The 24031-nt window shown below is 37.1% G+C and overlaps 1 protein-coding gene across 1 annotated transcript in view; it reads left to right on the plus strand.

Annotated features, from left to right (window-relative positions):
- Positions 1–5233: 5233 nt before the first annotated feature.
- LOC131146134 (serine/threonine protein phosphatase 2A 55 kDa regulatory subunit B beta isoform-like) overlaps positions 5234–24031 on the plus strand; it is a 53925-nt gene continuing 35127 nt past the window's right edge. Inside the window, exons 1-7 of the mRNA XM_058095494.1 lie at positions 5234–5683; positions 18035–18138; positions 18314–18421; positions 18547–18663; positions 21069–21257; positions 21381–21472; positions 21784–21902. Of these exons, the coding sequence (XP_057951477.1) occupies positions 5593–5683; positions 18035–18138; positions 18314–18421; positions 18547–18663; positions 21069–21257; positions 21381–21472; positions 21784–21902 (820 nt within the window). The 5' untranslated portion in view covers positions 5234–5592. The remainder of the gene's footprint in view (positions 5684–18034; positions 18139–18313; positions 18422–18546; positions 18664–21068; positions 21258–21380; positions 21473–21783; positions 21903–24031) is intronic.

Here is a 24031-nt window from a genome sequence, read left to right on the forward strand (position 1 = left end):
AGATTGTTGTAGCATGTGGTTCATATCCAGTGGAACATGTGTATAGAGAAAAAGTAGGCTGATGCCGAAAGTGGAGCAGAACGACGACATCGACATTTGGTGCTTGAAATGTATTGTTTTATTGGTTGGGATGATTAATAGGTTGGGGGTGTAGGGGCAACGCCCTCGTGGTATGGTACATTGGTATTTGAGGAATTTTTCTAATACCTTTGTATGGCTAATATTAGTATAAATATATATGATGTTACCCTACTTTGATATAGTGAAATCTAGAAGTTGCTTGCTCTTGTGGATGTAGGCATACTGCCAAATCACGTTAAATCTGTGTGTTCTTGTTACTCTATCTTTTTTTTTTTTTTTTTCTATACTATTCTTCATAATTGTCATACATTTCACAACACTAAGTTCCTTAATAATAGTTATCCTATGAACCTTCGGCAATCTTAGTGTGTCTTTTAAGTATTTTTTATTACGTTGTTACATTCAAAAATATCTTCTTTCTATGTTTATTTTTTTAATAATTAAGATTAAGATTATAGTTGAAAACATAGATTTGAATTTTAAATTTGTGTTAATTGTGCGAATAACATTTTTTGTTCAAATATAGATAAATCCAAATCCATATTCTAAATTCAAAACTCTCAAATACCAAGAGAATATGACCATTGATGAAGTTAATCCCATAATATAAGACTAGTTGTGTCATTATTGTTATTCTTTTGTCAGAAAAATGGAGATTTTTTTTTTAAATCATGAAAAAAATTCATCATTATTTTTTGTTGTAATGTTAGATTATTAAGTAAATTAGGTACACACGTCCTCTACAGAATTATTTATATTGTATTTTGTAAAATAAATTTGAATAATAATATTTTTAAGGTCTCCAATGTAAGAGAGAAAATATAAAAAATAATATTCAACGATAATTTTATATGCATAAATTTCTCAATTAAATCAATTATAAAAATCTTTTCATTTATCAATAAGTGTCTAAATGAAGAACTATTGTAGTGTTTAGAGAGAAAGAAGAGAGATGTCAAATTAAAGAAAGGAATAGAAAAAAGGGGAAGAAAAAGATGAAAGTGCATCATGATTAGAGGTAGAGCAATCATATCATTATTTTTTAGTTATGCCAGGTTCTAGGTTGCATTAGGAGATGACATATTTTCCTTTCCATTCTCTTACCTATTCCTCCCATGATTCAGAAGTAAGGCATACAATAAGACTTGAACTGTTATAATATCTCTTAAAAATGAACAATTAGACTATGCTTCAACTTTGCATATATATTATTAAACATCCAAACCCTATATGACATGAGGTTGCTTCAAATGATTTGAAAAAAAAATTATTAATATTTTCATCAACCGAAAAAAGGTGTAAAAGGAGCCCAAACCATATACAAATCATCTACCAAAAATGTGTCATTTTCAATTATTTTTAAAATGTGAGATTAATAAATAAAATTGAGTATAATGATGTTTGATAAAAAATCAAGTGCCTTTTGAAGTGATGGTAGTTGTGAGTTGATGATGATGAGATGAGTGAAATGGACTTATTATGTCGACTCCCGTTAGAGGTTTAGAGGTAATTACCTTATTTTACAAGGGGTGTCCATGAAATAAGGGGTGGGAGAGAATCGTAGAAGTCCTAGAAATCGTAGAAGGAGAAAGAAAAGAATGAAGTGGAAAACTTAGATTAGAAGAAAAGTGAAAATAAAGAAGGGATAGATTAAAGGAGATGAGAGTGAGGCCACTAGAGAGAGAGAGAGAGAGAGAGAGAGAGAGAGAGAGAGGATAAAAGGTACTGTGGTCTATTCTAACATTAGGCTATTGTATAGACATGTTAATTTGGTTGAATTGTAAGTATCCTTACAATTGAAACTAAACAAATATTTATATTCTTCCTAAGTCAAATTTGGAGTTACAGTTGATCCCTAGTTGTGTCCCAAACATAGTTACTATAAATTCTTCGATTACAAAGTTTAAATTCAAAACTTTAAAAGTCAAACCATAACTTGGAATTATTTTTAAGCATTAAAGATTCCATTATTATAGCTGACTCTCACATGCCACAATTGATGATTGCTTGCCATGTCTCTTGGCGAACAGGCGACCGTCGTCACCTAATGATTGTGTGGCTTCTGTTGCCTGGATGGCTACTTGTGATTCCAAGGTAAGCTAAGTCATAAGCAATTCGCCTAAACCTTTGTAATTTGCTACTAGTTTGATGTTAAGATAAAAATATTGATACATCGAGTGTATACACCAAATTTAACATGATTTTACAGAATGAAAGAAAAAATTACCTAATTTAGTTAAAATACATACATAAGGTGAAACCATGTTAAATCTGGCATATACAACTAGTGTACCTAATAATTTTTTTGGGTATGGCGACATTCACCCTTAGTAATAAAATGTGGAGGTATTACTTTGTGGCGAATTGATTATGGGGATTCAACATTTTAATTCCTTAGGCAACTTATGCCTTGCCTAGGTGATGTTTGTTTTATGCCTCGTCTAGGCTATCCTTTATTTAGTTGCTAAAGCGATTAAGCAACAAGTGGTTCGCTTTGTTTAGGAACTTCCAATTGTAATTTCTCTTGTAATCTTCTTAATTAGGTGGCTATCACCATATTACAATAGGGTGCATAAAGATGGCACAAACACATGCCAACCTCTCTTAGAAGTGCAACATACTTTACTACATGAAGGATAAATAAGAATGGAAGTGTGGAAAATATAGAAATGGTAGAAGAAGAAAGAAAATGAGGGAGGTGATGGGATTGGAAAAGGTAATTAAGGAGGGGAAGAGAGAGAAAGTGGCATAGAGTAGCAAATAAAAAAGAAAAGGAGGAGAAAGATGTAGGTAAAGTGATAAATTGGTGCAAGACTCTATCTATCAATTTGTCACATTGTGTGAAAGTTTGAAGAAAGACCCCTTTCTACTTGAGTATGGCTGCAAAGGAGTCGAGCTTTATCTTAGTCAAGCTTGTTCGTTAAAATTTTGACCTACTTCATAATCGAGTAAAACTCAAACCAAATTGTAATATGCTGACTTAAACTTGTTTATTACGCAAATGAAAGAACTCATGAGTCCTTACCCACCCGAGCTACTGAGATGCTCTTTAACAAATTGATTCTTTTAGAACCTCTCATTTTGAGATATGAGAAGTTTTGTTAGGCAAAAAGGTAAAAAGGAGCTTACTAAGACCGCTTTAGAGTTTTTTGCCCCACCAAGCTAGCCTATTAGCCTTATTACTAAATTAAGGTTATAAAGTTTGAGGTGAATAATCCTATGCACAAATAGTCCCTACATTTTGACCCACTACAGTTTGTCAAGCCCAATTCTAGCTTATTAAAATAGTCCATAAATGATTCTAATTCAAACCTATTAAATGAACCCAAACCAAGACTATAATCAAGCTGGAATAAGCCTAGTGTCACGGACCCCCAAAATGGGACTCAAGTAAGGGCCGTGTGGCACTCGTTGAGAGCTCTCCCTCGACAAGTCAGCCAACTCTCACACGTTCAAGCCTGCAAGCACGAGCACCAGGTGAGTCTCAATACTCAAGGAAAACAAGAAACAATAGGATTTCACATGAGCAATATATTCTTATACACTGAATAAGACTATAACAATCAGAGACATCATAATCCAAGGCAACAGAACACCACAATGAAAAGAACTACTTGTATTATTCATCTACAAGAGAATCAACATACAAGCGATAACACAGATATTCATATATTCATTCTAAATCCCTGAAGAATACAATTATAGCAGTATCTCACTCCCCCATTTTCCCCATTACATTGTCACACCCTAACACCTAGCCTATTCATGTTCAAGCTCACCTCATTTATTAAAGGAGTCACAAAATTTGGTTTTAGAATCACTCATTTAAATAATGAACAAGCTCTTACCAAGTTGAGCTTCCAAGCTACTTACGAGCGGTTTGATACATTTGTAGCTCTATTCTTGAGTTACATGACCATTTATTTATGAATTCAATCAATTATCCCCTTGTTTTTAGGTACCACAATATCCCATTGGCTGATTGCCTTTGCCTAATCAACATTGATTTCAAAATTATTTCCTTAAGTCATAGGATCCTGAGCATTCTTTCATTATTATATTTGACTTCTCAACTAAATTGCTCTTTTAGTGATCACACTTCTTAAGCATATCTCCCTTGCTTGTTTCTCTAATCAATCTTGATTGTTAAGATTTTGCTTGATTGAACTTATGATTGAGCCTTTGTCCATGGGATTTTTATATATTTGCAAAGATTCCTTGTCTTTGAGCAATGGCCTCATGACTAGGTGACATTCATCACATTTAGGCAAGGGTTTACCGAGTTGGGCTTATGACCCTTCTAGTTCAATGATGCCTTGTCTTAAATGTCATGACTTTTCATACACCATGTGGCCAATTATTCTATCTCCACGTTTTATCTTTGGAGGGTGCATAGAGATTGCACAAACACATGTAATTTTTAATTTTGAAAAACTACTCACCTTTTTAATTGCAATTGTTCTGATTAAAATTGTTAAAAAAAAATAAAGTCTTCCTAAAACAAGAAGAAGAAGAAGAAAAAAAATGCATAATTGTAAAGACAAATACTTTCTCAAATCATTTTTAGTATTCATTTCATATTCTTATCTATCAAAGTATCAAGTCTTTATTTAACTACATCCCATTTTCGCTTCAATTATTATTAATATTTGACTGCAACAACCTCATAAAAAGGTGTGCAACTTAAAATTTATATTTCAAATTTTTTTGTTGAAACCAAAGTGGTTGATGATAATGGCAGATGAATCAGTGCTTTAGGGAGAGAGAGAGAGAGAGAGAGTATAGTGCAATAACATCTTCTCTATCCCACCTTATCTTAACCGAGTAACTCATTATCTATCCCATTATTGAGCACATTTTAGGGAGAGAGAGAGAGAGTAGTGCAATAACATCTTCTCTATCCCACCTTATCTTAACCGAGTAACTCATTATCAATCCCATTATTGAGCACATTAGCGGAAAAAAAGTAATCAAGGCTAGTTTTGGTAGAATTTGAAAAAAAAAAAAGACAAAAGAGAAGAGCAAGAAAGTAAAAGGAAAAATAGCATAAAAGAAGAGTTTTGATATTTTCTCTCTCACTTTGCTGAAAAAAGAAAAAAAAAAATTGTCATCACTCAATTTTAAGTACAAGTCTTTCGTCAATTTTCTTCTCAAAATGATTTCTTCTTAAGAAAGAACAAGGAGATTGGGAAGCCCATGGATCTTTGAGGCCCAAGGCCTCGAAAACCGCCGGCTGGCCTTGCAAAGAGCCCAACAAAGCATGAATTTGAGCGCACAGAAGGCGTACGTTAGCAGATACACATTCATTAATTCTTCTGAGTTCTGGCGCACCTTGGCTTCCCGAGCGGGCAAAGCAAGCAGCTTTATCGAATCAGGTGGCCAGCGAGTGGCCAGCGAAGTCTCTGGATTGTTTGCTTCCTCGCTGCGAATACTCATTTACACTTCCCGGAAGATGCTCTGCAATGGCCGTCTCATGAAGCACGACGCAACCACGCGGTTTCAGAAGCAGCCATGACGCTCGGCACTGACCCCCCCTCCCCTCTGGATTGGAAATTTTCTCAAGTCTTCGGCGAGCGAATTCCCGGAGAAGACGTTCAAGACAGTGAGGCCTCTCTCTGCTTCTGTGTGTGTGTGTGTGTGTGTGGCTTTGAAGAGTGTAATTGATTGGAGTGGTAGTTTGGTTTCTTGGACAGTGAGAAAAGAACAGAAACTAAACGTGAAACTTCCTTTTTGGTTTTAATGAAATAAAAGTTAACTGTTTTTAGACCAGAGAGTTGTGCTGAACTCTGTCGATTTTAAGGGTTTTTGTAGTGTCTGCCTTGATTTTTAACTTTAATGTTGAACTGTTCTTTCTCTTGATTATGGAGCTGTCCCAGGGCTGACATATACACATACACAGTGTTCTCAGTCGTTGGAATGTTTTTGACAAAGAGTATTCCTTGTTTTTCAGCATTGGGCCAGCGCTGTTTTGTTGGAAATTGTGTTATTGGAAAATATCTCAGTGTGTTTCTTGTTCCGTTCTTCCTTGTTCTACTCTTTCTTATTATCTATCCTACTCTGAGTGCCTAATTGGTATCATAGCCATGACAGCTTAAAGACTCCTCCGGAGCCTCCATCACTAGGAGTAATGGATCTCTTCGCCCACAACAGAGGTTATTGTCCTAACCCAGTACGCTGTGTGGTTCTCATATCCCATGTAGATCCTCCACACCAGAACAGTTTCATTCAAAGCATTCCTTTAATTTGGAAGTTATTAGAGAGTAAGACCTAAGGTTCCCTTGATTTGTTGGAAGGGCGTGGAAAGCTGTGTTTTGGTCGGGCAGAGCTGGCTTCTCTGGTGGATTATAGGTGTAGAATTATTAGATATCTGTCGGCCTTTATTAGAGGCTGATCTTTAGGAGATTTACAGCTAACAAATCAGTTGATTTGTTAGCTATTTTTTGTTCCACGATCCTAGGGGATTTGGGTAGCATGTTACCTGATTCTGTAGATAGTCTTTCCTATTTTACTGTTTTCCATTTTAAATAAGATATTCTAGTTTCAATAGGTTGTAAATATCCCTTGTAATTAGATGAGAATTATCATCTATTTAAAGGGAATGTAATCTTTTTCGTAAGTGAGTGGAATATTCAGTTTTCTTTTCCACATTTCAACATGGTATCAGAGTGACCTCTGAACCCTAATCTTCCCATGTGACCAAATACGGTATGGCCACTGGGAGACGCAACTCCACCTCTTCAGTCTCAGACGTTACCACCAATCAAGAAGCCATGGTCTCGAGCAACAGTGGTAGTTTAGATAGTAGCCTCATAACCATTACAAGACACAAACTTAATGGAATAACTATCTCCAATGGTCCCATTCCGTGATGATGTTTATATGTGGAAGGGAAAGGATGATTATCTCTCAAGAGTTGCGCCCAACCAAGCAAGGATGATGTGAAGTTCAAAACATGGAAATTGGAAAATAACATGGTCATGTCATGACCCATTAATTCCATGACAAATGACATTGGAGAAAATTTTCTTCTCTACGGAACAGCAAAGGAGATTTGGGAAGCTACTAAGGAAACGTATTCTAACAATGAGAATACATATGAATTATTCGAGGTGGAAAGTGTTCTCCATGACTTATGACAAGAAGATTTGACAGTGACCCAATACTTCAACACCCTCAACCCCAACTGGCAACAACTGAACTTATTCGAGGAGCACTATTGGAGTTGTCCCGAAGATGGAATTAGGTATAAACAAATTGTTGAAAAGAAAAGAATACACAAATTTATGATTGGATTAAATAAAAATCTTGATGAAGTATGAGGAAGAATCCTAGGATCCAAACCACTGTCGAACATTTGAGAAGCGTTTTTCAGAAGTTCGTCGAGAGGAGAGTCGAAAGATAATGATGGGCCCTTAAGATTCTGCAACAAACCTAGAGAGTTCAGTCCTTGCTGCTCGAGGAAATCCATATAACGGTAGTGACAGTAGACCAAAGAAAGGGAGGCCGTGGTGTGACCATTGTCGATCTCCTGGTCACACCAAGGACACCTATTGGAAAATCCACAGTAAACCGCAGAACCTGTAGATTGGAAACCTTCCCGCTTTGCCAATGACAGAGAAGGGTGGGGAAATTTCATCTCAGTAGATGAAAAACCAACACCATCCGAGCCCAATTTCTTCAGCAAGGAGCAACTAGAATTATTGTAGAAAATGTTCAGCCAAACTTTAGTAGCCCCTACTATTGTGGTTGGTATCGGTTCTTTGGCACACAGAGGTATTTTTTTAAGTTCTCTTAATGTTAAAAAGGAGAAGCTTTGAAGCATCGGACCATATGACCGAAGATAAAATTTTTTTTCTCCCTACTTATAGTCCCTGTTATGAAAATTTAACAGTCGGGATAGCAGATGGTTCACTCTCAAAGGTGGCTAGTACAGGTTCTGTTAAAATTTCAGAGAACCTAACACTCAACTCAGTTCTATTAGTGCCAAATTTGGATTGCAATTTACTGTCTATTAGTAAACTCACTCGTGATCTCAATTGTGTTACTAAATTTTTCCCAAATATGTGTGAATTTCAGGTCTTGGATTCGAGGAAGACGATTGGTAGTGCTAAGATGTGTTCGGGGCTCTATCTTCTCGAGATTAATGATCCTCCTTAAGGAACAACTCACTAATCTGATTGTTTAGTGTCTAGAATTCAAAGTTATTTTTTTGTCATTCATTCTAATAATGATAGTACAATTATGTTGTGGCACTGTAGGTCAGGACATCCAAATTTCTTGTATCTCGAGAAACTCTTTTCTTCATTATTCAATAATAAAAATCCAAATGATTTTGAGTGTGAGATGTGTCAATTTTCAAAATATGTTCCCAACTATTATCCCAACCAACCCTACAAAGCATCCCAACCCTTTTCAATGATTCATAGTGATGTGTGGGGGCCATCTAAGATCAAGAATATTATTGGATCTCGCTGGTTTATATCTTTTATAGATGATCACACTATACTTGCCTAGATATTCCTCATGAAAGGAAAGTCAGAGGCAGGTCAGATTTTCAAAAATAACACCATGAACCAAACACAATTCCAAGCAAAAATATAGATTGTGAAAACTGATAATGCCAAAGAATATTTCAAATCCATTCTTGATGATTATCGCTTGAGTCAAGGTATAATACACCAAAGTTCTTGTGTCGACACTCCTCAGCAAAATGGAATTGCCGAAAGAAAAAATTGGCACCTACTAGATATTGCCCGCTCCCTTATGTTCTCTACATATGTACCGAAACACTTTTCGGGTGAAGCCATTCTCATTGCAGCCTACCTCATAAACAGGATGCCCTCTCGCGTTCTCAAATTCTAAACTCCCTGTCAAACTCTACTTTAGTCCTTTCTCAATACTTGACTCATCTCCACTATTCCCTTCAAAGTATTCGAGTGCTCAGCTTTTGTTCATGTTCATAGTCAACACCAGGGTAAACTTGATCCTAGAGCCCTTAAGTGCATTTTTCTCGGGTACTCTCCAAACCAAAGGGGTTATAAATGGTATTCACCAGCTACTAAAAGATATTATCACTCCATGGATGTTACCTTTTTTGAGCAACAACCGTATTACCCCAAATCTGAAATTCAGGGGGAGATTACACAGGAATTTCACCTTTGGGATATTGAAGAGTTATCTCACCCTTCTTTTGATTCTAGACCTTTTCACTTATCACAAAATTTTGAATCTATTCCAACTACTGACTCCATTTGTCCTCCTCATCCCTTTTTAGAATCTCCCGTGAAACCTCAGCATCTGGACACTATTCAATCAACAAAAAATGATGAGTTGATTACCTATTCACGGAGGAGAAGGAACCAAATGGAGATAAAACAACAAACATCCCTTGAGAAAATCCAAGAGTTTGATCCGAATCAAGTCAAAATCCGCTAGGTAACTCTAATTCAGAGACTTCCCATAATGAGTTAACGTTTGATCCGAATCAAGTGAAAATCCACTAGGTAACTCTAATTCAGAGACTTCCCATAATGAGTTAACTAATGATGATAGTGATTGTCCTATTGCTGTGAGAAAAAGGTGTGAGATTATGCACCAAACACCCAATATACACTTTTGTGTCATATCAAGGGTTGTCATTGAATTTTAGATCTTTTGTTGCCAGCCTTGACAAAATCCAGGTTCCTAATAACATACAAGAGGTTCTCGGAACACCTGAATGGAAGTCTGCTGTCTGGGAAGAAATCAGTGCGCTAGAAAAGAATGGAACATGGGAGATCACAGAATTACTGACTAGAAAATGTCTAGTAGGTTGCAAATGGATATTCACTGTGAAAGACAATGAAGATGGAAGTGTTAAACGATTCAAAGCTCGGTTGGTAGTAAAAGGATTCACTCAATCATATGGAATCGACTATGAAGAGACATTTGCCACTGTAGCCAAGTTAAATACAGTGCGGTTCCGTTTATCTTTGGCAGCAAATTTAGATTAGCCTCTTCACCAACTAGATGTCAATAATGCCTTCCTCAATGGAGACCTAGTTGAAGAAGTCTACATGGAAATTCCTCCTGGATTCGAGACACAAGCTACACACAACAAAGTCTGCAAACTCAGAAGATCTTTATCTGAGCTCAAGCAATCCGCAAGAGCCTGGTTCGAGAGATTCACAAAGGTAGTCAGGAGGTATGGCTATTCTCAATGTCTATCAGATCATACACTATTTGTTAAATACTCTTTTGAAGGAAAAATTTCTATCCTCATTGTATATGTGGACAACATCATTCTAACTGGAGATTATGAGGAGGAAATGAGTAGTCTCAAAAGTCCTCTAGCTAAAGAATTTGAAATCAAGGACCTTGGGAATCTCAAATACTTCGTAGGTATGGAAGTGGCACGGTCAAGGAAGGGAATCTTTGTCTCCCAAAGGAAATATGTTCTAGATCTTTTGAAAGAGACTGGGATGCTCGGATGCAAGCCAATAGATACTCATATGGATTCAACAACCAAACAAGGAGCCAAGGAAGATAGTGCACTAGTGGATAAAGGTAGATATCAAAAACTAGTTGGAAAACTTTTATATTTGTCTCACACCAGACCTGATATTGGCTTCTCTGTCAGTATGGTGAGTCAATTCATGAACAATCCCAATAAAGAACATATGGAGGTAGTTTATAGAATCCTACGATATCTGAAGCTAACACCGGGTAAAGGATAATTTTTTGAGAAGAATCAAAGAAGAGATATTGAAGTATTTAGTGATGCAAATTGGGGCAGGATCAATACATGATCGAAGGTCAATTTCTGGGTACTGAATATATGTGTGGGGAACCTAGTTACATGGCGAAGTAAGAAGCAATCAGTTGTGTCAAGAAGCAGTGCAAAAGCTGAATTCAGGGCAATGGCACACGGCATCTGTGAAGGAATATGGCTAAGAGGGCTTCTAAAGGAATTAAAGATTTTAGGTGAAGAACCCACGAAGATGTTTTGTGACAATCAGTCTGCCATCAGCATTGCAAAGAACCCAGTGCATCATGATAGAACAAAACACGTGGAGATTGATCGACATTTCATAAAATAAAAAATAGAGGAAGGAATAATCAAGATGTTGTATGTGTCTACATGTCTCCAAACAGTTGATATCCTTACCAAGGCTTTGCCAAGAAAGAATTTTGATGATCTGAGTTCCAAGCTGGGCCTAATCAATATTTACAACCCAACTTGAGGGGGAGTGCAGAATTATTAGATATCTGACAGCCTTTATTAGAGGCTGATCTTTAGGAGATTTACAACTAACAAATAAGTTGATTTGTTAGCTATTTTTGGTTCCACAATCCTAGGGGATTTGGGTAGCATGTTACCCGATTTTGTAGATTGTCTTTCCTATTTTACTGCGTTCCATTTTTAATAGGGTATTCTATTTTCAGTACGTTGTAAATATCCCTAGTAATTAGATGAGAATTATCATCTATTTAAAGGGAATGTAATCTTTTTCATAAGCTAGTGGAATATTCAGTTTTCTTTTCCACATCTCAACAATAGGGAACAGGAATACTTTGATTCTGTGCTTTTTTATTTTACAAGACGGGTGAGAGATCTGTTCATTCATAGGTTGTGAGAAGAGGTCCTGAATGTGTCACTTAAGAAACCATGCCTTCTAGAGCTATAATCACTCCGTCCCCATCCTTCAACTTTTCTCCTAGATCTTCATTTGCGTTGGGCTTAGATCGTCTTGATTATCTGTATGAAGTAAACTATGTACCAGAAGATGGCCTTGTCCCTCAAACCAAGAGTCCCCAAATTACAGACCCGTACTATGTCTATGACAAAACCAAGTATTCTTTAAATCTCCTGAGGAAAATCACTGGCAAAACGGTTGTGCCGAGAGACATCAAAGAAATCATTGAGGCTTCATCCTTCAATTCACACCAGCTCTTGGCAACTGAAGCAGAATAGTTTGTCACCCTAAAGTTCTCCCTAGATCTTCCCCAAAAGTATCTCAACCAGGGATTTACCCTTATAAATATTAGTGCGGTCAAACTGTACCTGACCTTCCATGGGAAGAAGGTTTTCCTGTTTGCTCGAGGATTGCTCTCCTTTAGTCAAAGTTCTGTATGTAAGTACATGCTTGCATAGCCACTATTCAAACAACGTTGAATGCGAGAGTGGTTAGCTTTACAATCTTCCCCAACTTTTGGTTACTTATCTGATCCAAATATGATGACTGCTTTGAAAGTCTAGATCCAGATTGTTGGAGCACCTCAGATCTCTAATTCTATTGCGCTCTCCACCATCAAATGGTCTATAGATTTCAGAACCATTCCTTTGATCTAGCAACCCCTTGAGAAAATCAAGATGCTCTCTTTGTCAGTTATGATACTACTCTTATCCCGAGTCATGACCATATTCCAAGACAACTACCCAGAGAAGAGCTCTTGAAGCTCCTCCCAGAGTCTTAGGTGACCAAGTATAAGCAGCTGCATCAAATCTCCAAACCCTGCATCAAATCTCCAAACCAGTCATCCTCCATGATCTAGTCTATAAAACTATGAAGAATGGCGACGTTGACATCTCCTTTCCAAAGGATCAGGAATCCCCGACAAGCTCACCTTCTTAGCATGTCTTTCCAATCATGATGATTAAACTGCATAGGGAGTCATCGACACTTTCGAAAGATCAGAGGGTACTGATCAGACCACCAGCTACTTCCATCCTGACCGATCCAACATCTTTGGGATCTCAAGTTTTGATCCCATTTTCCAAAGGAGATGGCTTTCCGATCTATCAACTCATGACCAAGTCCGGCCACAAGTGGTTTGACATTGATTGTACTTATGATGAATGCCTTAATGATCCAATGTATGAGTTTGATGAAGAAGAAGTATGAGGTAAGAAAAAGAAGAATAACTTCTTGTAGAAACTCAAAAAGGGATATGAAGATGGAGATCCAATAGTCAGCTTGTTGGGAGAACCATTAGGGAAATTTGACTACTATATAAAATACGAAGGAAAGAAGACACAAAATGGTGATCTTCCCAAGATTAATATGGTAAGACCCTCAAACTATGATGGTGATTTTCCACCATTAGAGTACGAAGATGTGAGGTCTCAGACAAAACACTCCTAGAAGATTACAGATCCAATTGTCGTCAACGCAGATGGATCTACTAAGCAGGTGTCTCCAGCGGAGGCAGCTCTCAATTGGCAGTCAGAGAATGCCCTTGCCTAGAATAGGATGCTACAACAAATTTTTGATAACCAGAGGGAGTTGGCCAACAAAGTTGAGAACAAGTTCGGCATCACATCCATTTTCATCGATAAATTCCAGATCACATCCAAAGATTGCATAAGGAACTTATGCAAATGCTTGAATACATGTGAGCATTCTCTCCTGCTTTCAAAAAGAAAGAAGCATGAATGTAGCACCTTAAGGTTAAGCTAAATTCTCTCAACCAAAGCCAGCAACAGCAACATAGACATGCGAGGATAGATCCTCTATTTCCACCATCCACTTTGGCTTTTAACTCTCCTCAAATATCAATGTAGGCATCCTTCAGAGGTAGTGACTCCTTTCTCCACCTCAAAAAGAGGCAGCACACTCAAAGACCAACCCAAGCCCATAGGATTGAATCAACGACATCCTCCACTACTCAAAAGAAGGATAAGCAAAAAGTTGGAGAATCAAGTGATCCAGATTGAGAGCCACATATTGGAGTTTTGTAGAAAGAAAACTTTATCTCCAAGCTTCTTGCTTAGATAGCTGACCCCTTACATCCAGAGGAAGCACTCAAATCAACACTTCCTATCATAACAGATGATGAATGATCTGAGGAAGAGATACAACCTCCCAAATCCACGATGATGGCCCAACCATCCACTCATAGATTGGAATACAACAATCCCCTAGATGACGAAAGGATTGACGACAACATCAATCTCTCATAGAATACCTCATATGCTATTCCCATGCAAAGTTCGGGCAGTTCAAATGGTAATGGGCCAACCATTTCATTAAAAGGAATTCCTCCAAATCAGTGGAGGAATATGATCCTTGAGCTGCATGCTTGGTGCACAGCAGAACTGATGAAAGAAGGGATTATCCTTAAATAGGTCATTGAAAAAGCTGTCTCTAAATTTGTAGGAAGACTTAGAGTTTGGTGGATAAACCTTGGAGATTACAGGCGGTTGCAGATTTCGCAAGTTCCGAATCTTGATGTTTTCATATCCACAATCCTTGAGGAGTTCAGTGGTGCTTGGGAGGACCACGTTACCTAAGCCAGAGAAGAGTACATGAGGATTAAATGCTGCTCATTTAAGAGAAAAGATCTTTAGAAACATTATAATCTTATCTTGTAAAGATATTACGCTCTTTGCGGACTAGATGATATCAACCTCAAGCAAGCTTACCTCAACATCCTGCCAGATCCACTAGGAGAAGGAGTTCTCCGAGAGCTTTAAATGAGTGGAAAAAGACTTGAAAGCACTTCTCTTGGTAAACTCTACCCAAGTGCTCTTATGAATTTGGATATGCTCTACAGAAAGTGTGACCAGTATAGTAGAATCTAGAAAGCAGGAATGAAGATAAACAAAGAATGCAAGAGGAAGGATCTCCTCATCAAATGCAAAGGAAACAAGCGGTGCTCCTGTCCAATGGGAGAACGGGAGGATGTTTATCTTCCCAGATAATTCAGTAAATCCAAGCACAAGGAGAAATATTTGAGAAAGAAGAAGCACGAAAAAGATTTAAAGGATCATCAATGTTACATCTGCAATCAAAAGGGGCGTTATGCAAATAGGTGCCCTAAATATGAAAAAGAATTAAGCTGATTCAAACGCTGCATAAAGTAACATATTGGGATTCAAATGATGACATTGAATTTGTATTCTCTATAAATGATCAACAAAATGAAGATTCCATGCTTGCTTTTCAACAAAGTGGGCAGACGGATCTATTAGACTCTTCGGACGAAGAAGATGAAGATTTCGAGAGCTATTAAGTCAATCCCGATTTGGAATGTGCCCATATCCAACCCATTACTAATGAATGCTACCCAATGGCATCCACAGAGGAAGAGGTTCACAGCCTCTGTTCTATCCATGAATCATTGCCAGCTCAATTCAAGAAAGGAGACTATGTTTCACCCTCTGCTCCAGTTTGGGTATTAGCTGATAAATACTGAAAACCAATTAAAGTTATTGCATTTTTTGACACAGGAGTAGCATGTAGCTTCCTTAAGCCAAGCATTCTTACTAAAGATAAATGGAAAAAGCCATGTAATTAAGGTTTCAAAGTGGAAAATGGAGAGCATTTTCAGTTCAAATTAAAGAGTGTACCAATCTATATTAAGCTTCATCCATAATGCTTAACTAAGGCTACATTCTTTGGGTCAAACCTTCCAAACAAAGATCTCATTAGGTTTGACATCATCCAACACTTAAACTAGGTCCAGTGAACAAAACATGGATTAAAGTTCAAGTCATATCTATTGCAATGGACCAAGACCCCCAATCTCTTTCAGATCACTCAATCCTTAGAAGAGATTAAGACCCAGTTAATCCAAGCAAATTGTACAGATAGCCACAGTGAATTTCTAAAGAAATGCTCAAAGCCATTATGGAATATGGAAGAATCCAGAGTTTTTTATCAGCCTGCCCTTCAAAAAAGAATGAAGATATCAACCCAACAAGGGCAAGCCATAAGGGAATGAATCTCGAACACTATTTGTTGGCCCAGAATGAGTTGACCCGACTGCAAGAAGAAGGACTTTTAGAGCCAACAAAGTCACAATGGGCTTGTGAGGCTTTCTATGTCAACAAGAGGGCTGAACAAGCTCAGGGAAAACTTAGGCTATTATTAGCTCCTTAACCATTTCCTTGCTGATGATAGCCAACTTATTCTCACAATTATTAGAGGCTCAAATCTTCTCAAAGTTTGACTTGAAAGTAGGCTTCTAGAAATTGGGCATCCATCCAGATTATAGGCCCATGACAACTTTCTGCATTCCCAATTTCCACTACCAATGGACTGTCATGCCATTTGGGCTTAAGATGGCCTCATCCATCTTCCAAAAGGCAATGATTAAGATCTTTCAACCCATTCTCCATCATGCTCTAATCTACAATGATGATATTATGCTGTTTTCAAAGGATATATCATCCCATGATAAGCTCCTAAATCAATTCATGGAGATTGTTGAACATTATGGAATCATGCTGTCAAAATAGAAGATGATAATTGGTGTTGAAGCAATTGATTACCTTGGGATGAAGATAAGTCAAGGAAAGTATGAACTATAGCCACACATTGCAACACAACTCATCACTTTTCCAGACACTTAGATAATGACAAAGCAACTGCAACAATTTCTTGGTATTGTCAATTACATGGCAGACTTTGTCCCAAGGCTGGTAGTCTATATGGCACTGCTTCAGCTATTGAAAAAAGAAAGATGTGCCCCCGTGGGAATCCAGGCACATCGAAGCAATAAGGTCGCTTAAAGGTATGGCTATGCAATTGCCACCTCTCCAGATTCTTGACAAGGGGAAAAGAATCCAAAGTCTCCCCAGTGAAATCCAAGACAATATTCTTTGCCATACCATTGATAAGGGAAACACCAAAATGATACAAGGGCTCCAGTCCATTCTTCATTCCAACTATGGTCTGGTTGATGCCCCACTTAAGTATCTTGACTAACACCCACTCTATCCCTATCTCAATGGTCTCTGGGTACCCACCTTGTCCTATATTAATTTTCCTAAAGAGACCTTCCTTCTCCTTTGGTATCTAGTCAGATCATACTGTATTGCTATGATCCTGCACAAGCTATGGACATATACTTTCATCACAAACACAAGGCAAAGGTTCCAACAGTACAACTATCTAAAAGATTGGTTCTTGTTTTTTAGAATTGAAGAACAGTGGCTAAATTGGCTTGATTTCATGACAGGATTTCCATATTTACTAGTTACTTTCCATCTTAAAGGTGAAGTCAAAACTCAAGGAGGGGAGAGATATGTCAACATCTTCCCTATATGTGAAAGGATAAGAAGTTTCAAAGAAAATCTATTCTTAGATCCTTACCTTGCAAGTTCCCACTGGGTTGAAACAAGAACAAATGTGTATTATTTTAATAATGCTGATCTAGAGAAACTACGACAAAACATGTTCAACCTAGTGCATTACCAAGATGATGGAAGAGCCAAGACCACGCATCACTCAGTCCTGTTCCCCCACTTCTATAAAACCTATATAACAAATAGGTGGGCGCTATATTATGTGGAACAAACAAGCAATAATGAAACTATTGACAACCTTGAAGTCATGGCCCTCTATCCTGCAGAGGAAGAAGAGGAATAAAAAACAAGATATGATTTATAAGATGCCACGATAGCACCAGCCCAGCTCTCTGTCCTCTTGCGTCTTGATCACATGTTTTGAATACTTTATGTCATTTGTCTTGTATTGTCAGCTTTAGCTTTAAAAAAGTAGCTTTAGAAAAGCAGCTTTAGTTTGTGCTGTAATCCCTTTCTCCATTCTATATAAGGAGTCTTCTAGCCTAAAAAGTGGCAGAGCAAGCAAGAAATAAGACTCTCTTGTAATAGTTCTCTTGCCTTCCCCTCTATTCTTGTATTCAATATAATTAATGGAATATCTCTGAGTGTGTTTCTTTTTCTATTCTTGTTCTACTCTTTCTTATCATCGATCCTACACCGAGTGCAATATAGAATTTGTAATTTGAATTGGCAGAAAATGATTCATGTAGCCAACTCCATCTAGTGGGACTCAGGGCTTCTTCTTGTTGTTGTTTTTAGAATTTGTAAACGTGTTGGATAATGATGATAGAAGCTTCTATGGTTGCATATACTACGGATATGTTTTCTTGGACTTTTAACTAGTGTGCTTCCTAAATATTATATATTGATTATTGATATTGTTCTTTTTGGATTTTGTTCTAGTTGATACTATTTCAGCAATCGAATTTGAAAAGAGTGGCAATTACCTTGCTGTCGGAGATCAAGGTGGCCGTGTTGTAATTTTTGAAAGAAATGACGGAAAAGATGTGAGAGTTGAATGTACAATTTGGAAGTTCCTAGATATGTTTGTATCTATATTAGGAAGGATCTCTAAATTAATTGGTTAATTTGGTCAATGAGCTGGCACCTGTTCTGGTTGCTTGGCATTTGATGTTGGATTAATTGGGTTTTGATCTTTTTACCCTTATTTATACATCTTAGACTTTAGATCATTGCCTTCATCGAAATGAGTTGGAGCAGTTGGATTTTACTGCCAAGCAACATCCTGAATATCTATACAAGACTGAATTTCAAAGTCACGAGCCTGAGGTATGCTCTACATTTTGATCATGTTGCACCTGAAATTCATTGTTTCCCCGTTTTCAATAAACTGGTGCAGATATTTGTGCTTTCCATGTGCATTGCAGATCCTGATGGTGTTACGTTTTCTATAGTTTGATTATTTGAGGAGTTTGGAAATTGAAGAGAAGATCAACAAAGTAAGGTGGTGTGCACCCAATGGATCACTATTTATTCTTTCAACAAATGATAAGACAATTAAATTGTGGAAGGTGTGTGCTTGTCTACCCTTTAAAGCAAACAACCCTGTTTACTGAGACTCTTTTCAGCTATTTTTTACTTTGTAATATAATCTTTTTCATGGAAATTTTAAAAATTTTTCTTCTGTTTTCATGTGTTTTGACTGCAAACCAAAAATGTTTATTTGAACTCAATTGTTAAGTATTAATCTAAGCTACCTGGCACTAGCTGCTAGAGTCCTTGTTAAATGTTTGGGAATTTTTTTTTTTTTTTTTAAATTGGTAAAACTACATTGCATTACTTGATATTTCAGGCATGCAATTTAATATGAAATTAATCAGGAACATTTACAGTAGCCGTATGTAATGTTTATCCAAGTTCTTCAACATTCAAAAAAATCTCACCATTAATTGAAATATTTTTTTTTTGTCTTGCCCAAAGAATCCTTGACACCGCTTTTACGACAAAGTTTCTAGTTTGGATATCAACATAACAGCAATAAACGTGGTTTTGCACTGCAGTTTCCTCTAAGGGTGATTAATTTAACTGCTTTGATATAAAACTTTGAATAGATGCTGCTTAACAAGGGTAGTTAACTTTCTTTATGTAAGATTATACTCATTTGAAAAGTAAGCACAGCCCCAAAGCTGCTTTATAAGAATGTGCATAGAGTAAGAATACCATCATTATTAAGATGTTGAGATATCTACTTGTGAGTTTGTCCACATTGAAAAAATAGAGTAGAAGATGGGTGCTTACAAACATGGTTGGACCCAAGACCCAATAGGCCTAAGTTTTTGGGTCAAGTTGGTGTTCACCCATCTACTGCCCATCTGTGGACTCCACAGTGCTAAAAAGTGATATTAAAGCCAACATTTTGTAATTCTGGGTGAGCAACATCGTGAAGTTGAAGTGTGAAGTTAATTCTCTTGACATGTTAATAGTTGGAGGATCAAGTGTGTGACCGAGGCCAATATGGATCGTCTGGGCCTAGTTGATGGATTTGAATAGGATCAAGATGTGAGAGCTAGGATTGGTTTGGAGACACATGGAATGCAATCAAAGACACATAAGGCGCGGGGGTAAGGCCCACTTGAGCACTGTTGGAGAATTGGCTTGTTACCACAAGGGAGATGGTTTCCACTCAAGAGGGATTGTTCGAATTGGGCTTGAGTGTTTATGCATGTGTTCCATGGTTGAGTAATGGTCCTCGTTGGTTGCATTACAAGTAATGACTTTCGTTCAAGAGGGAGTTGTTGGAACTCGCAAGTTAGGGGGAGATTCTTGAGAATTCCAGTTGTAAAGTTTGTCCCACATTGAAAAAATGGAGTGGAAGTTGAGTGCTTATATACATAGTTGGGCCCAAGACCCAATAGACTTAAGCTTTTCTGTCAAGTTGGTGTTTTCCCATGTATATCAAGCTCACTCATGGACTCCCCAGTGTTAATGTAAGAGAAGTAAAGAAAGCAATTAATGTGATGGAGAATTATCCAAATTAAAATGGAAGACAAATTTCTGATTGCTTACTTGAAAATTGATTTATGAAGCAGGATTTGTTTATGATCTATTGTCTTTCTTCATCTCTCTTAATCCTTCAATGAGGCATGGTCATTGTTTGTCTTGATATCAAAATTCATATTGTAGTACTTGAAATGTCTTTGAAGATTGAATCCTACCAGGATCAAACAATTACTGAATGAAAAGCAGAGAATAAGTATAATAATGTGAAAAAAAATTTCTGAATTTTTTTTTTTATTAAAGGCCCATTGGGAGTGTGCTATACAACAGGAGGTAGTCCATCTTTCGTCTCATGCCCCTTTGCACCCTCTCCCAAGGTTTGAACCCAAGACCTCCAAGTTAGGAGTTGAAGCTCTAACCATTGGGGTGTTCCCTTGGAGACCCAAAAAAAAAAATTTGTTGAATGTAACCAAGGGAGAACTTACTGTCAGGCTTATATGGTAGAACCTTGGTTGAAGCTAGGATTTTTCAATATTTTCAAATTCCTGTGACAGAAGTGGAGAGCCACTGCCAGGTGATGAGTGACAAGATGTGGGATACATCTGGAATTCGTTTAAAAGGAGCCCAATGATTTACATGGATTGGATAAAAAACAGGCTGCAAAAGAAAATGTACTTGTTTTTTTTCCAGAGCATGTCATTTCCCTGTATAAAATTTTTGCTTCACTAGTTCTTCTAAACATATAGCAACGAACTTTTATGCATGGATAATGGATAACATTTACATTTGGCAGTTACACAGGAAAACAACAAGGGCCGAAATTCTAAGCAGGCAGAAAATTTCCTTTTTTTTTTCATTGGTCGCAAAAAATTCCTTGTGAGCTAGTTATATGTTCTTCTGGTATATATCTCATTATACTGAACTATTCTTTTGCTGTATTTTATTCTAAAAAATATGTTTGTGGTGTTTTGTGACTCAGGTTAAGGATCGTAAAGTGAAGATAGTCAAAGAAATAGACCCTAATCCACTTGTGTATTCAGAAAATGTTCTTTTGGCTGAAAGAAGTTTCATGAGCAGGCAGCATCAGAAATCTGTTGCTAATGGTTACCATTTGGAGTGGACAGAAAAAATTTCTGGGAATGGTCCAACTCAGGAAGGGTGTGCCAAGGTAGCTCTGCATTTGTTCTAAAATATTCATGCAAGTTCCTTATGCTGTTTCTAGATTTTGAAGCTTATTGGTTTTTGTTGCAAAAATGTGCAAGCTTGTCATACCAGTTTTTTATGTATCTAGATAACTGATGTTGGAGATACTGCTGCCACAAGATGTCGAAAGGTGTATGCTCATGCTCATGATTATAATATTAACTCTATCTCAAATAATAGGTAATTGAATTTCTGCTATCTGTCTTCTATTTTTTGCATTCTTTTCCAGCATAGAACTCAGTGTCTTATATCCTGCAGTACCAGAAATAAAAGCAGGCATTTCTTCCTGATTCACTTTGTTATGCATGTTGATAAGCCAGCCTATGTTTCTTGATCATTCAAACTTGTTTCATTAATTTTACTTGGATCAGTTTTCAGGCTTTTTTCTTCAAATTGCAGAAAAATGGGCAAATAGTAGTGTATTTAAAAATGAAGAAAGATGCTTGTTCGGTCACTACTGATATGTTGTCTGGTTTTGCTTTCCTTTATAGTGATGGTGAGACATTTATTTCATCAGATGACCTTAGGATAAACTTGTGGAACTTGGAGATCAGCAATCAGTGTTTTAACATTGTTGACATGAAGCCATCAAACATGGAGGACCTTACAGGTGATTTTGTCTATTTGCTACACATGTTACTTCTGGATTTAACTGTATATTTCTTTCGCATTACTCTAATGGACTACTTTTGTTTTCTTATTGTGTATTTTGTTTTTCTCTGTCTCTCTCAAAATTCATTTTTCTTTTATAAAAAAAAATTGTGCATTTGTTTATGATGAATTGAGATATTCTAACTTCTAAGAAACAGATGATAAAAGTAATGGAGTTTTTTAGCTGCAGAGACAGCAACCTTGTTGTCTGTCTTATAATTAACTAATTAAGGGTGAACTACTTGGTCTATATTTTGAAGCATGTTTACTTCTGTTGAGATTTTGATTAAAATGAATGACCTAACTTGAAAAATAAGTCTCTCCCTCTATTTATAATACAAATAAAATGCATTACGAACTTTCACTAATTAACATACTAACAAACTTAATAATAATACTAAAAGATATAAATAACCTCTAACACTCCCCCTCAAGCTGCAGCATAAATGTTCTATGCTCCTAGCTTGTTTCAAGGAAATTTAACACAAGCACCCCTCAAAGCTTTGGTAAACAAATCAGCAAACTGCATATTAGACTTCACGTAAGCGGTAGTAAGGAGCTTCTGAACAAGTTTCTCCCGTATAAAGTGGCAATCAACTTCAATGTGCTTCATCTGCTCATGAAAGGTCGGGTTGGAGGCAATATGAGGAGTAGCTTGATTATCACATGTCAACTTCATAGGCTGAAAATGTGAAAACCCAATTCTTCCAACGTGTTCTTCAACCAGACAAGTCACAAGTAGTGTAAGCCATAGCTCTATATTTTGATTCAGCACTCGACCTAGCCACCATAGTTTGTTTCTTACTCTTCTAAGAAACCAAATTACCACCAACCAAGATATAGTACCCGGTCATGGATCTCTGGTCAAAAGGCTACCCAACACAATTTGCATCTTTATATCCATGGATATAAGTGGTGACCCTGATCAAGATATAAGAGACCTCTCGCAGGTGCACCTTTGAGATATCTTAAGATGTGAATTACTATGTTCCAATGACTTGTCCTCAGAGAATCTAGAAATTGACTCACAACACTTGTTGCAAAAGATGTATCCGGCTGAGTGACTGTGAGGTAATTTAACTTTCTAACAAGTCTCAAGTATTGTCCAAGATTAAGTAGCAAAACACCCATATCCGACACTAACTTGTTGTTAGGATCCATAGGTGTATCAACCGGTTTAGATCTCAACAATCCAATTTCATCCCACAGATCAAGAACATACTTCCTTTGTGACAAAACAGTTTCCATATGAGATCTAGATACTTCTATACCCAAGAAATATTTCAACGGTCCCAAATCTTTGGTTTGAAACTTTGTCTATAGAAAAAGTCTAAGACTACCTTTATCATCATCACTTGTAATAATAATATCATCCATATAAACAACAAGGAGGATTCTACCTAATGAAGTATGACGATAAAACACAGAGTGATCCACTGCACATCGTTGAAAACCAAACTCAAGTACTACAACACTAAAACGACCAAACTAAACTTTGGGAAACTATTTTAAACCATATAGTGCCTTCTTGAGCTAACATACTAAGCTTGATTAGCCCCTTAGCAACAAACCTAGGTGGTTGTTCCATATAGTCCTCCTCCTTAAGGTCATCATGTGATGCAAATGCAGCATCAAGGTTTTGCCGCCATGGAGAAATTAGAGATGAAGGAAGGGGAAGGGAGGAGAGAGAGATACCAGGGGGGAAACTCACGTTCAATTCAATTCAAATTCATCAACAACTGCCTACACCACGGCTTTCACACACTATTTATAAGAAAGCCTCTTTACCTAAATTACACATAAACCCCTAAAAACTACATTACGTCACAAACATATCCCTACTTTACACAAATATTACAAACAATCTCCAAATACACATAATCTTATACTGATACTAAACCCACATAATAAATTACTAACTTAACCCCACAATTCCTTAACCCTACTCTTCTTAATTATTCTCCAGCAAGGATCTTCCCTAGGTCTTGCTTCTTGTCCTACATCAACTCTCCCATAGTTAGAAAAAATTCGACCTTGAATTTTGAAATGTTGGGGAATCAAAAGGGAGAAGCAAACTTGGACTCTTCG

This window comes from Malania oleifera, chromosome 13, assembly GCF_029873635.1.
Source record: "Malania oleifera isolate guangnan ecotype guangnan chromosome 13, ASM2987363v1, whole genome shotgun sequence".
Classification (NCBI taxonomy): Eukaryota; Viridiplantae; Streptophyta; class Magnoliopsida; order Santalales; family Ximeniaceae; genus Malania; species Malania oleifera.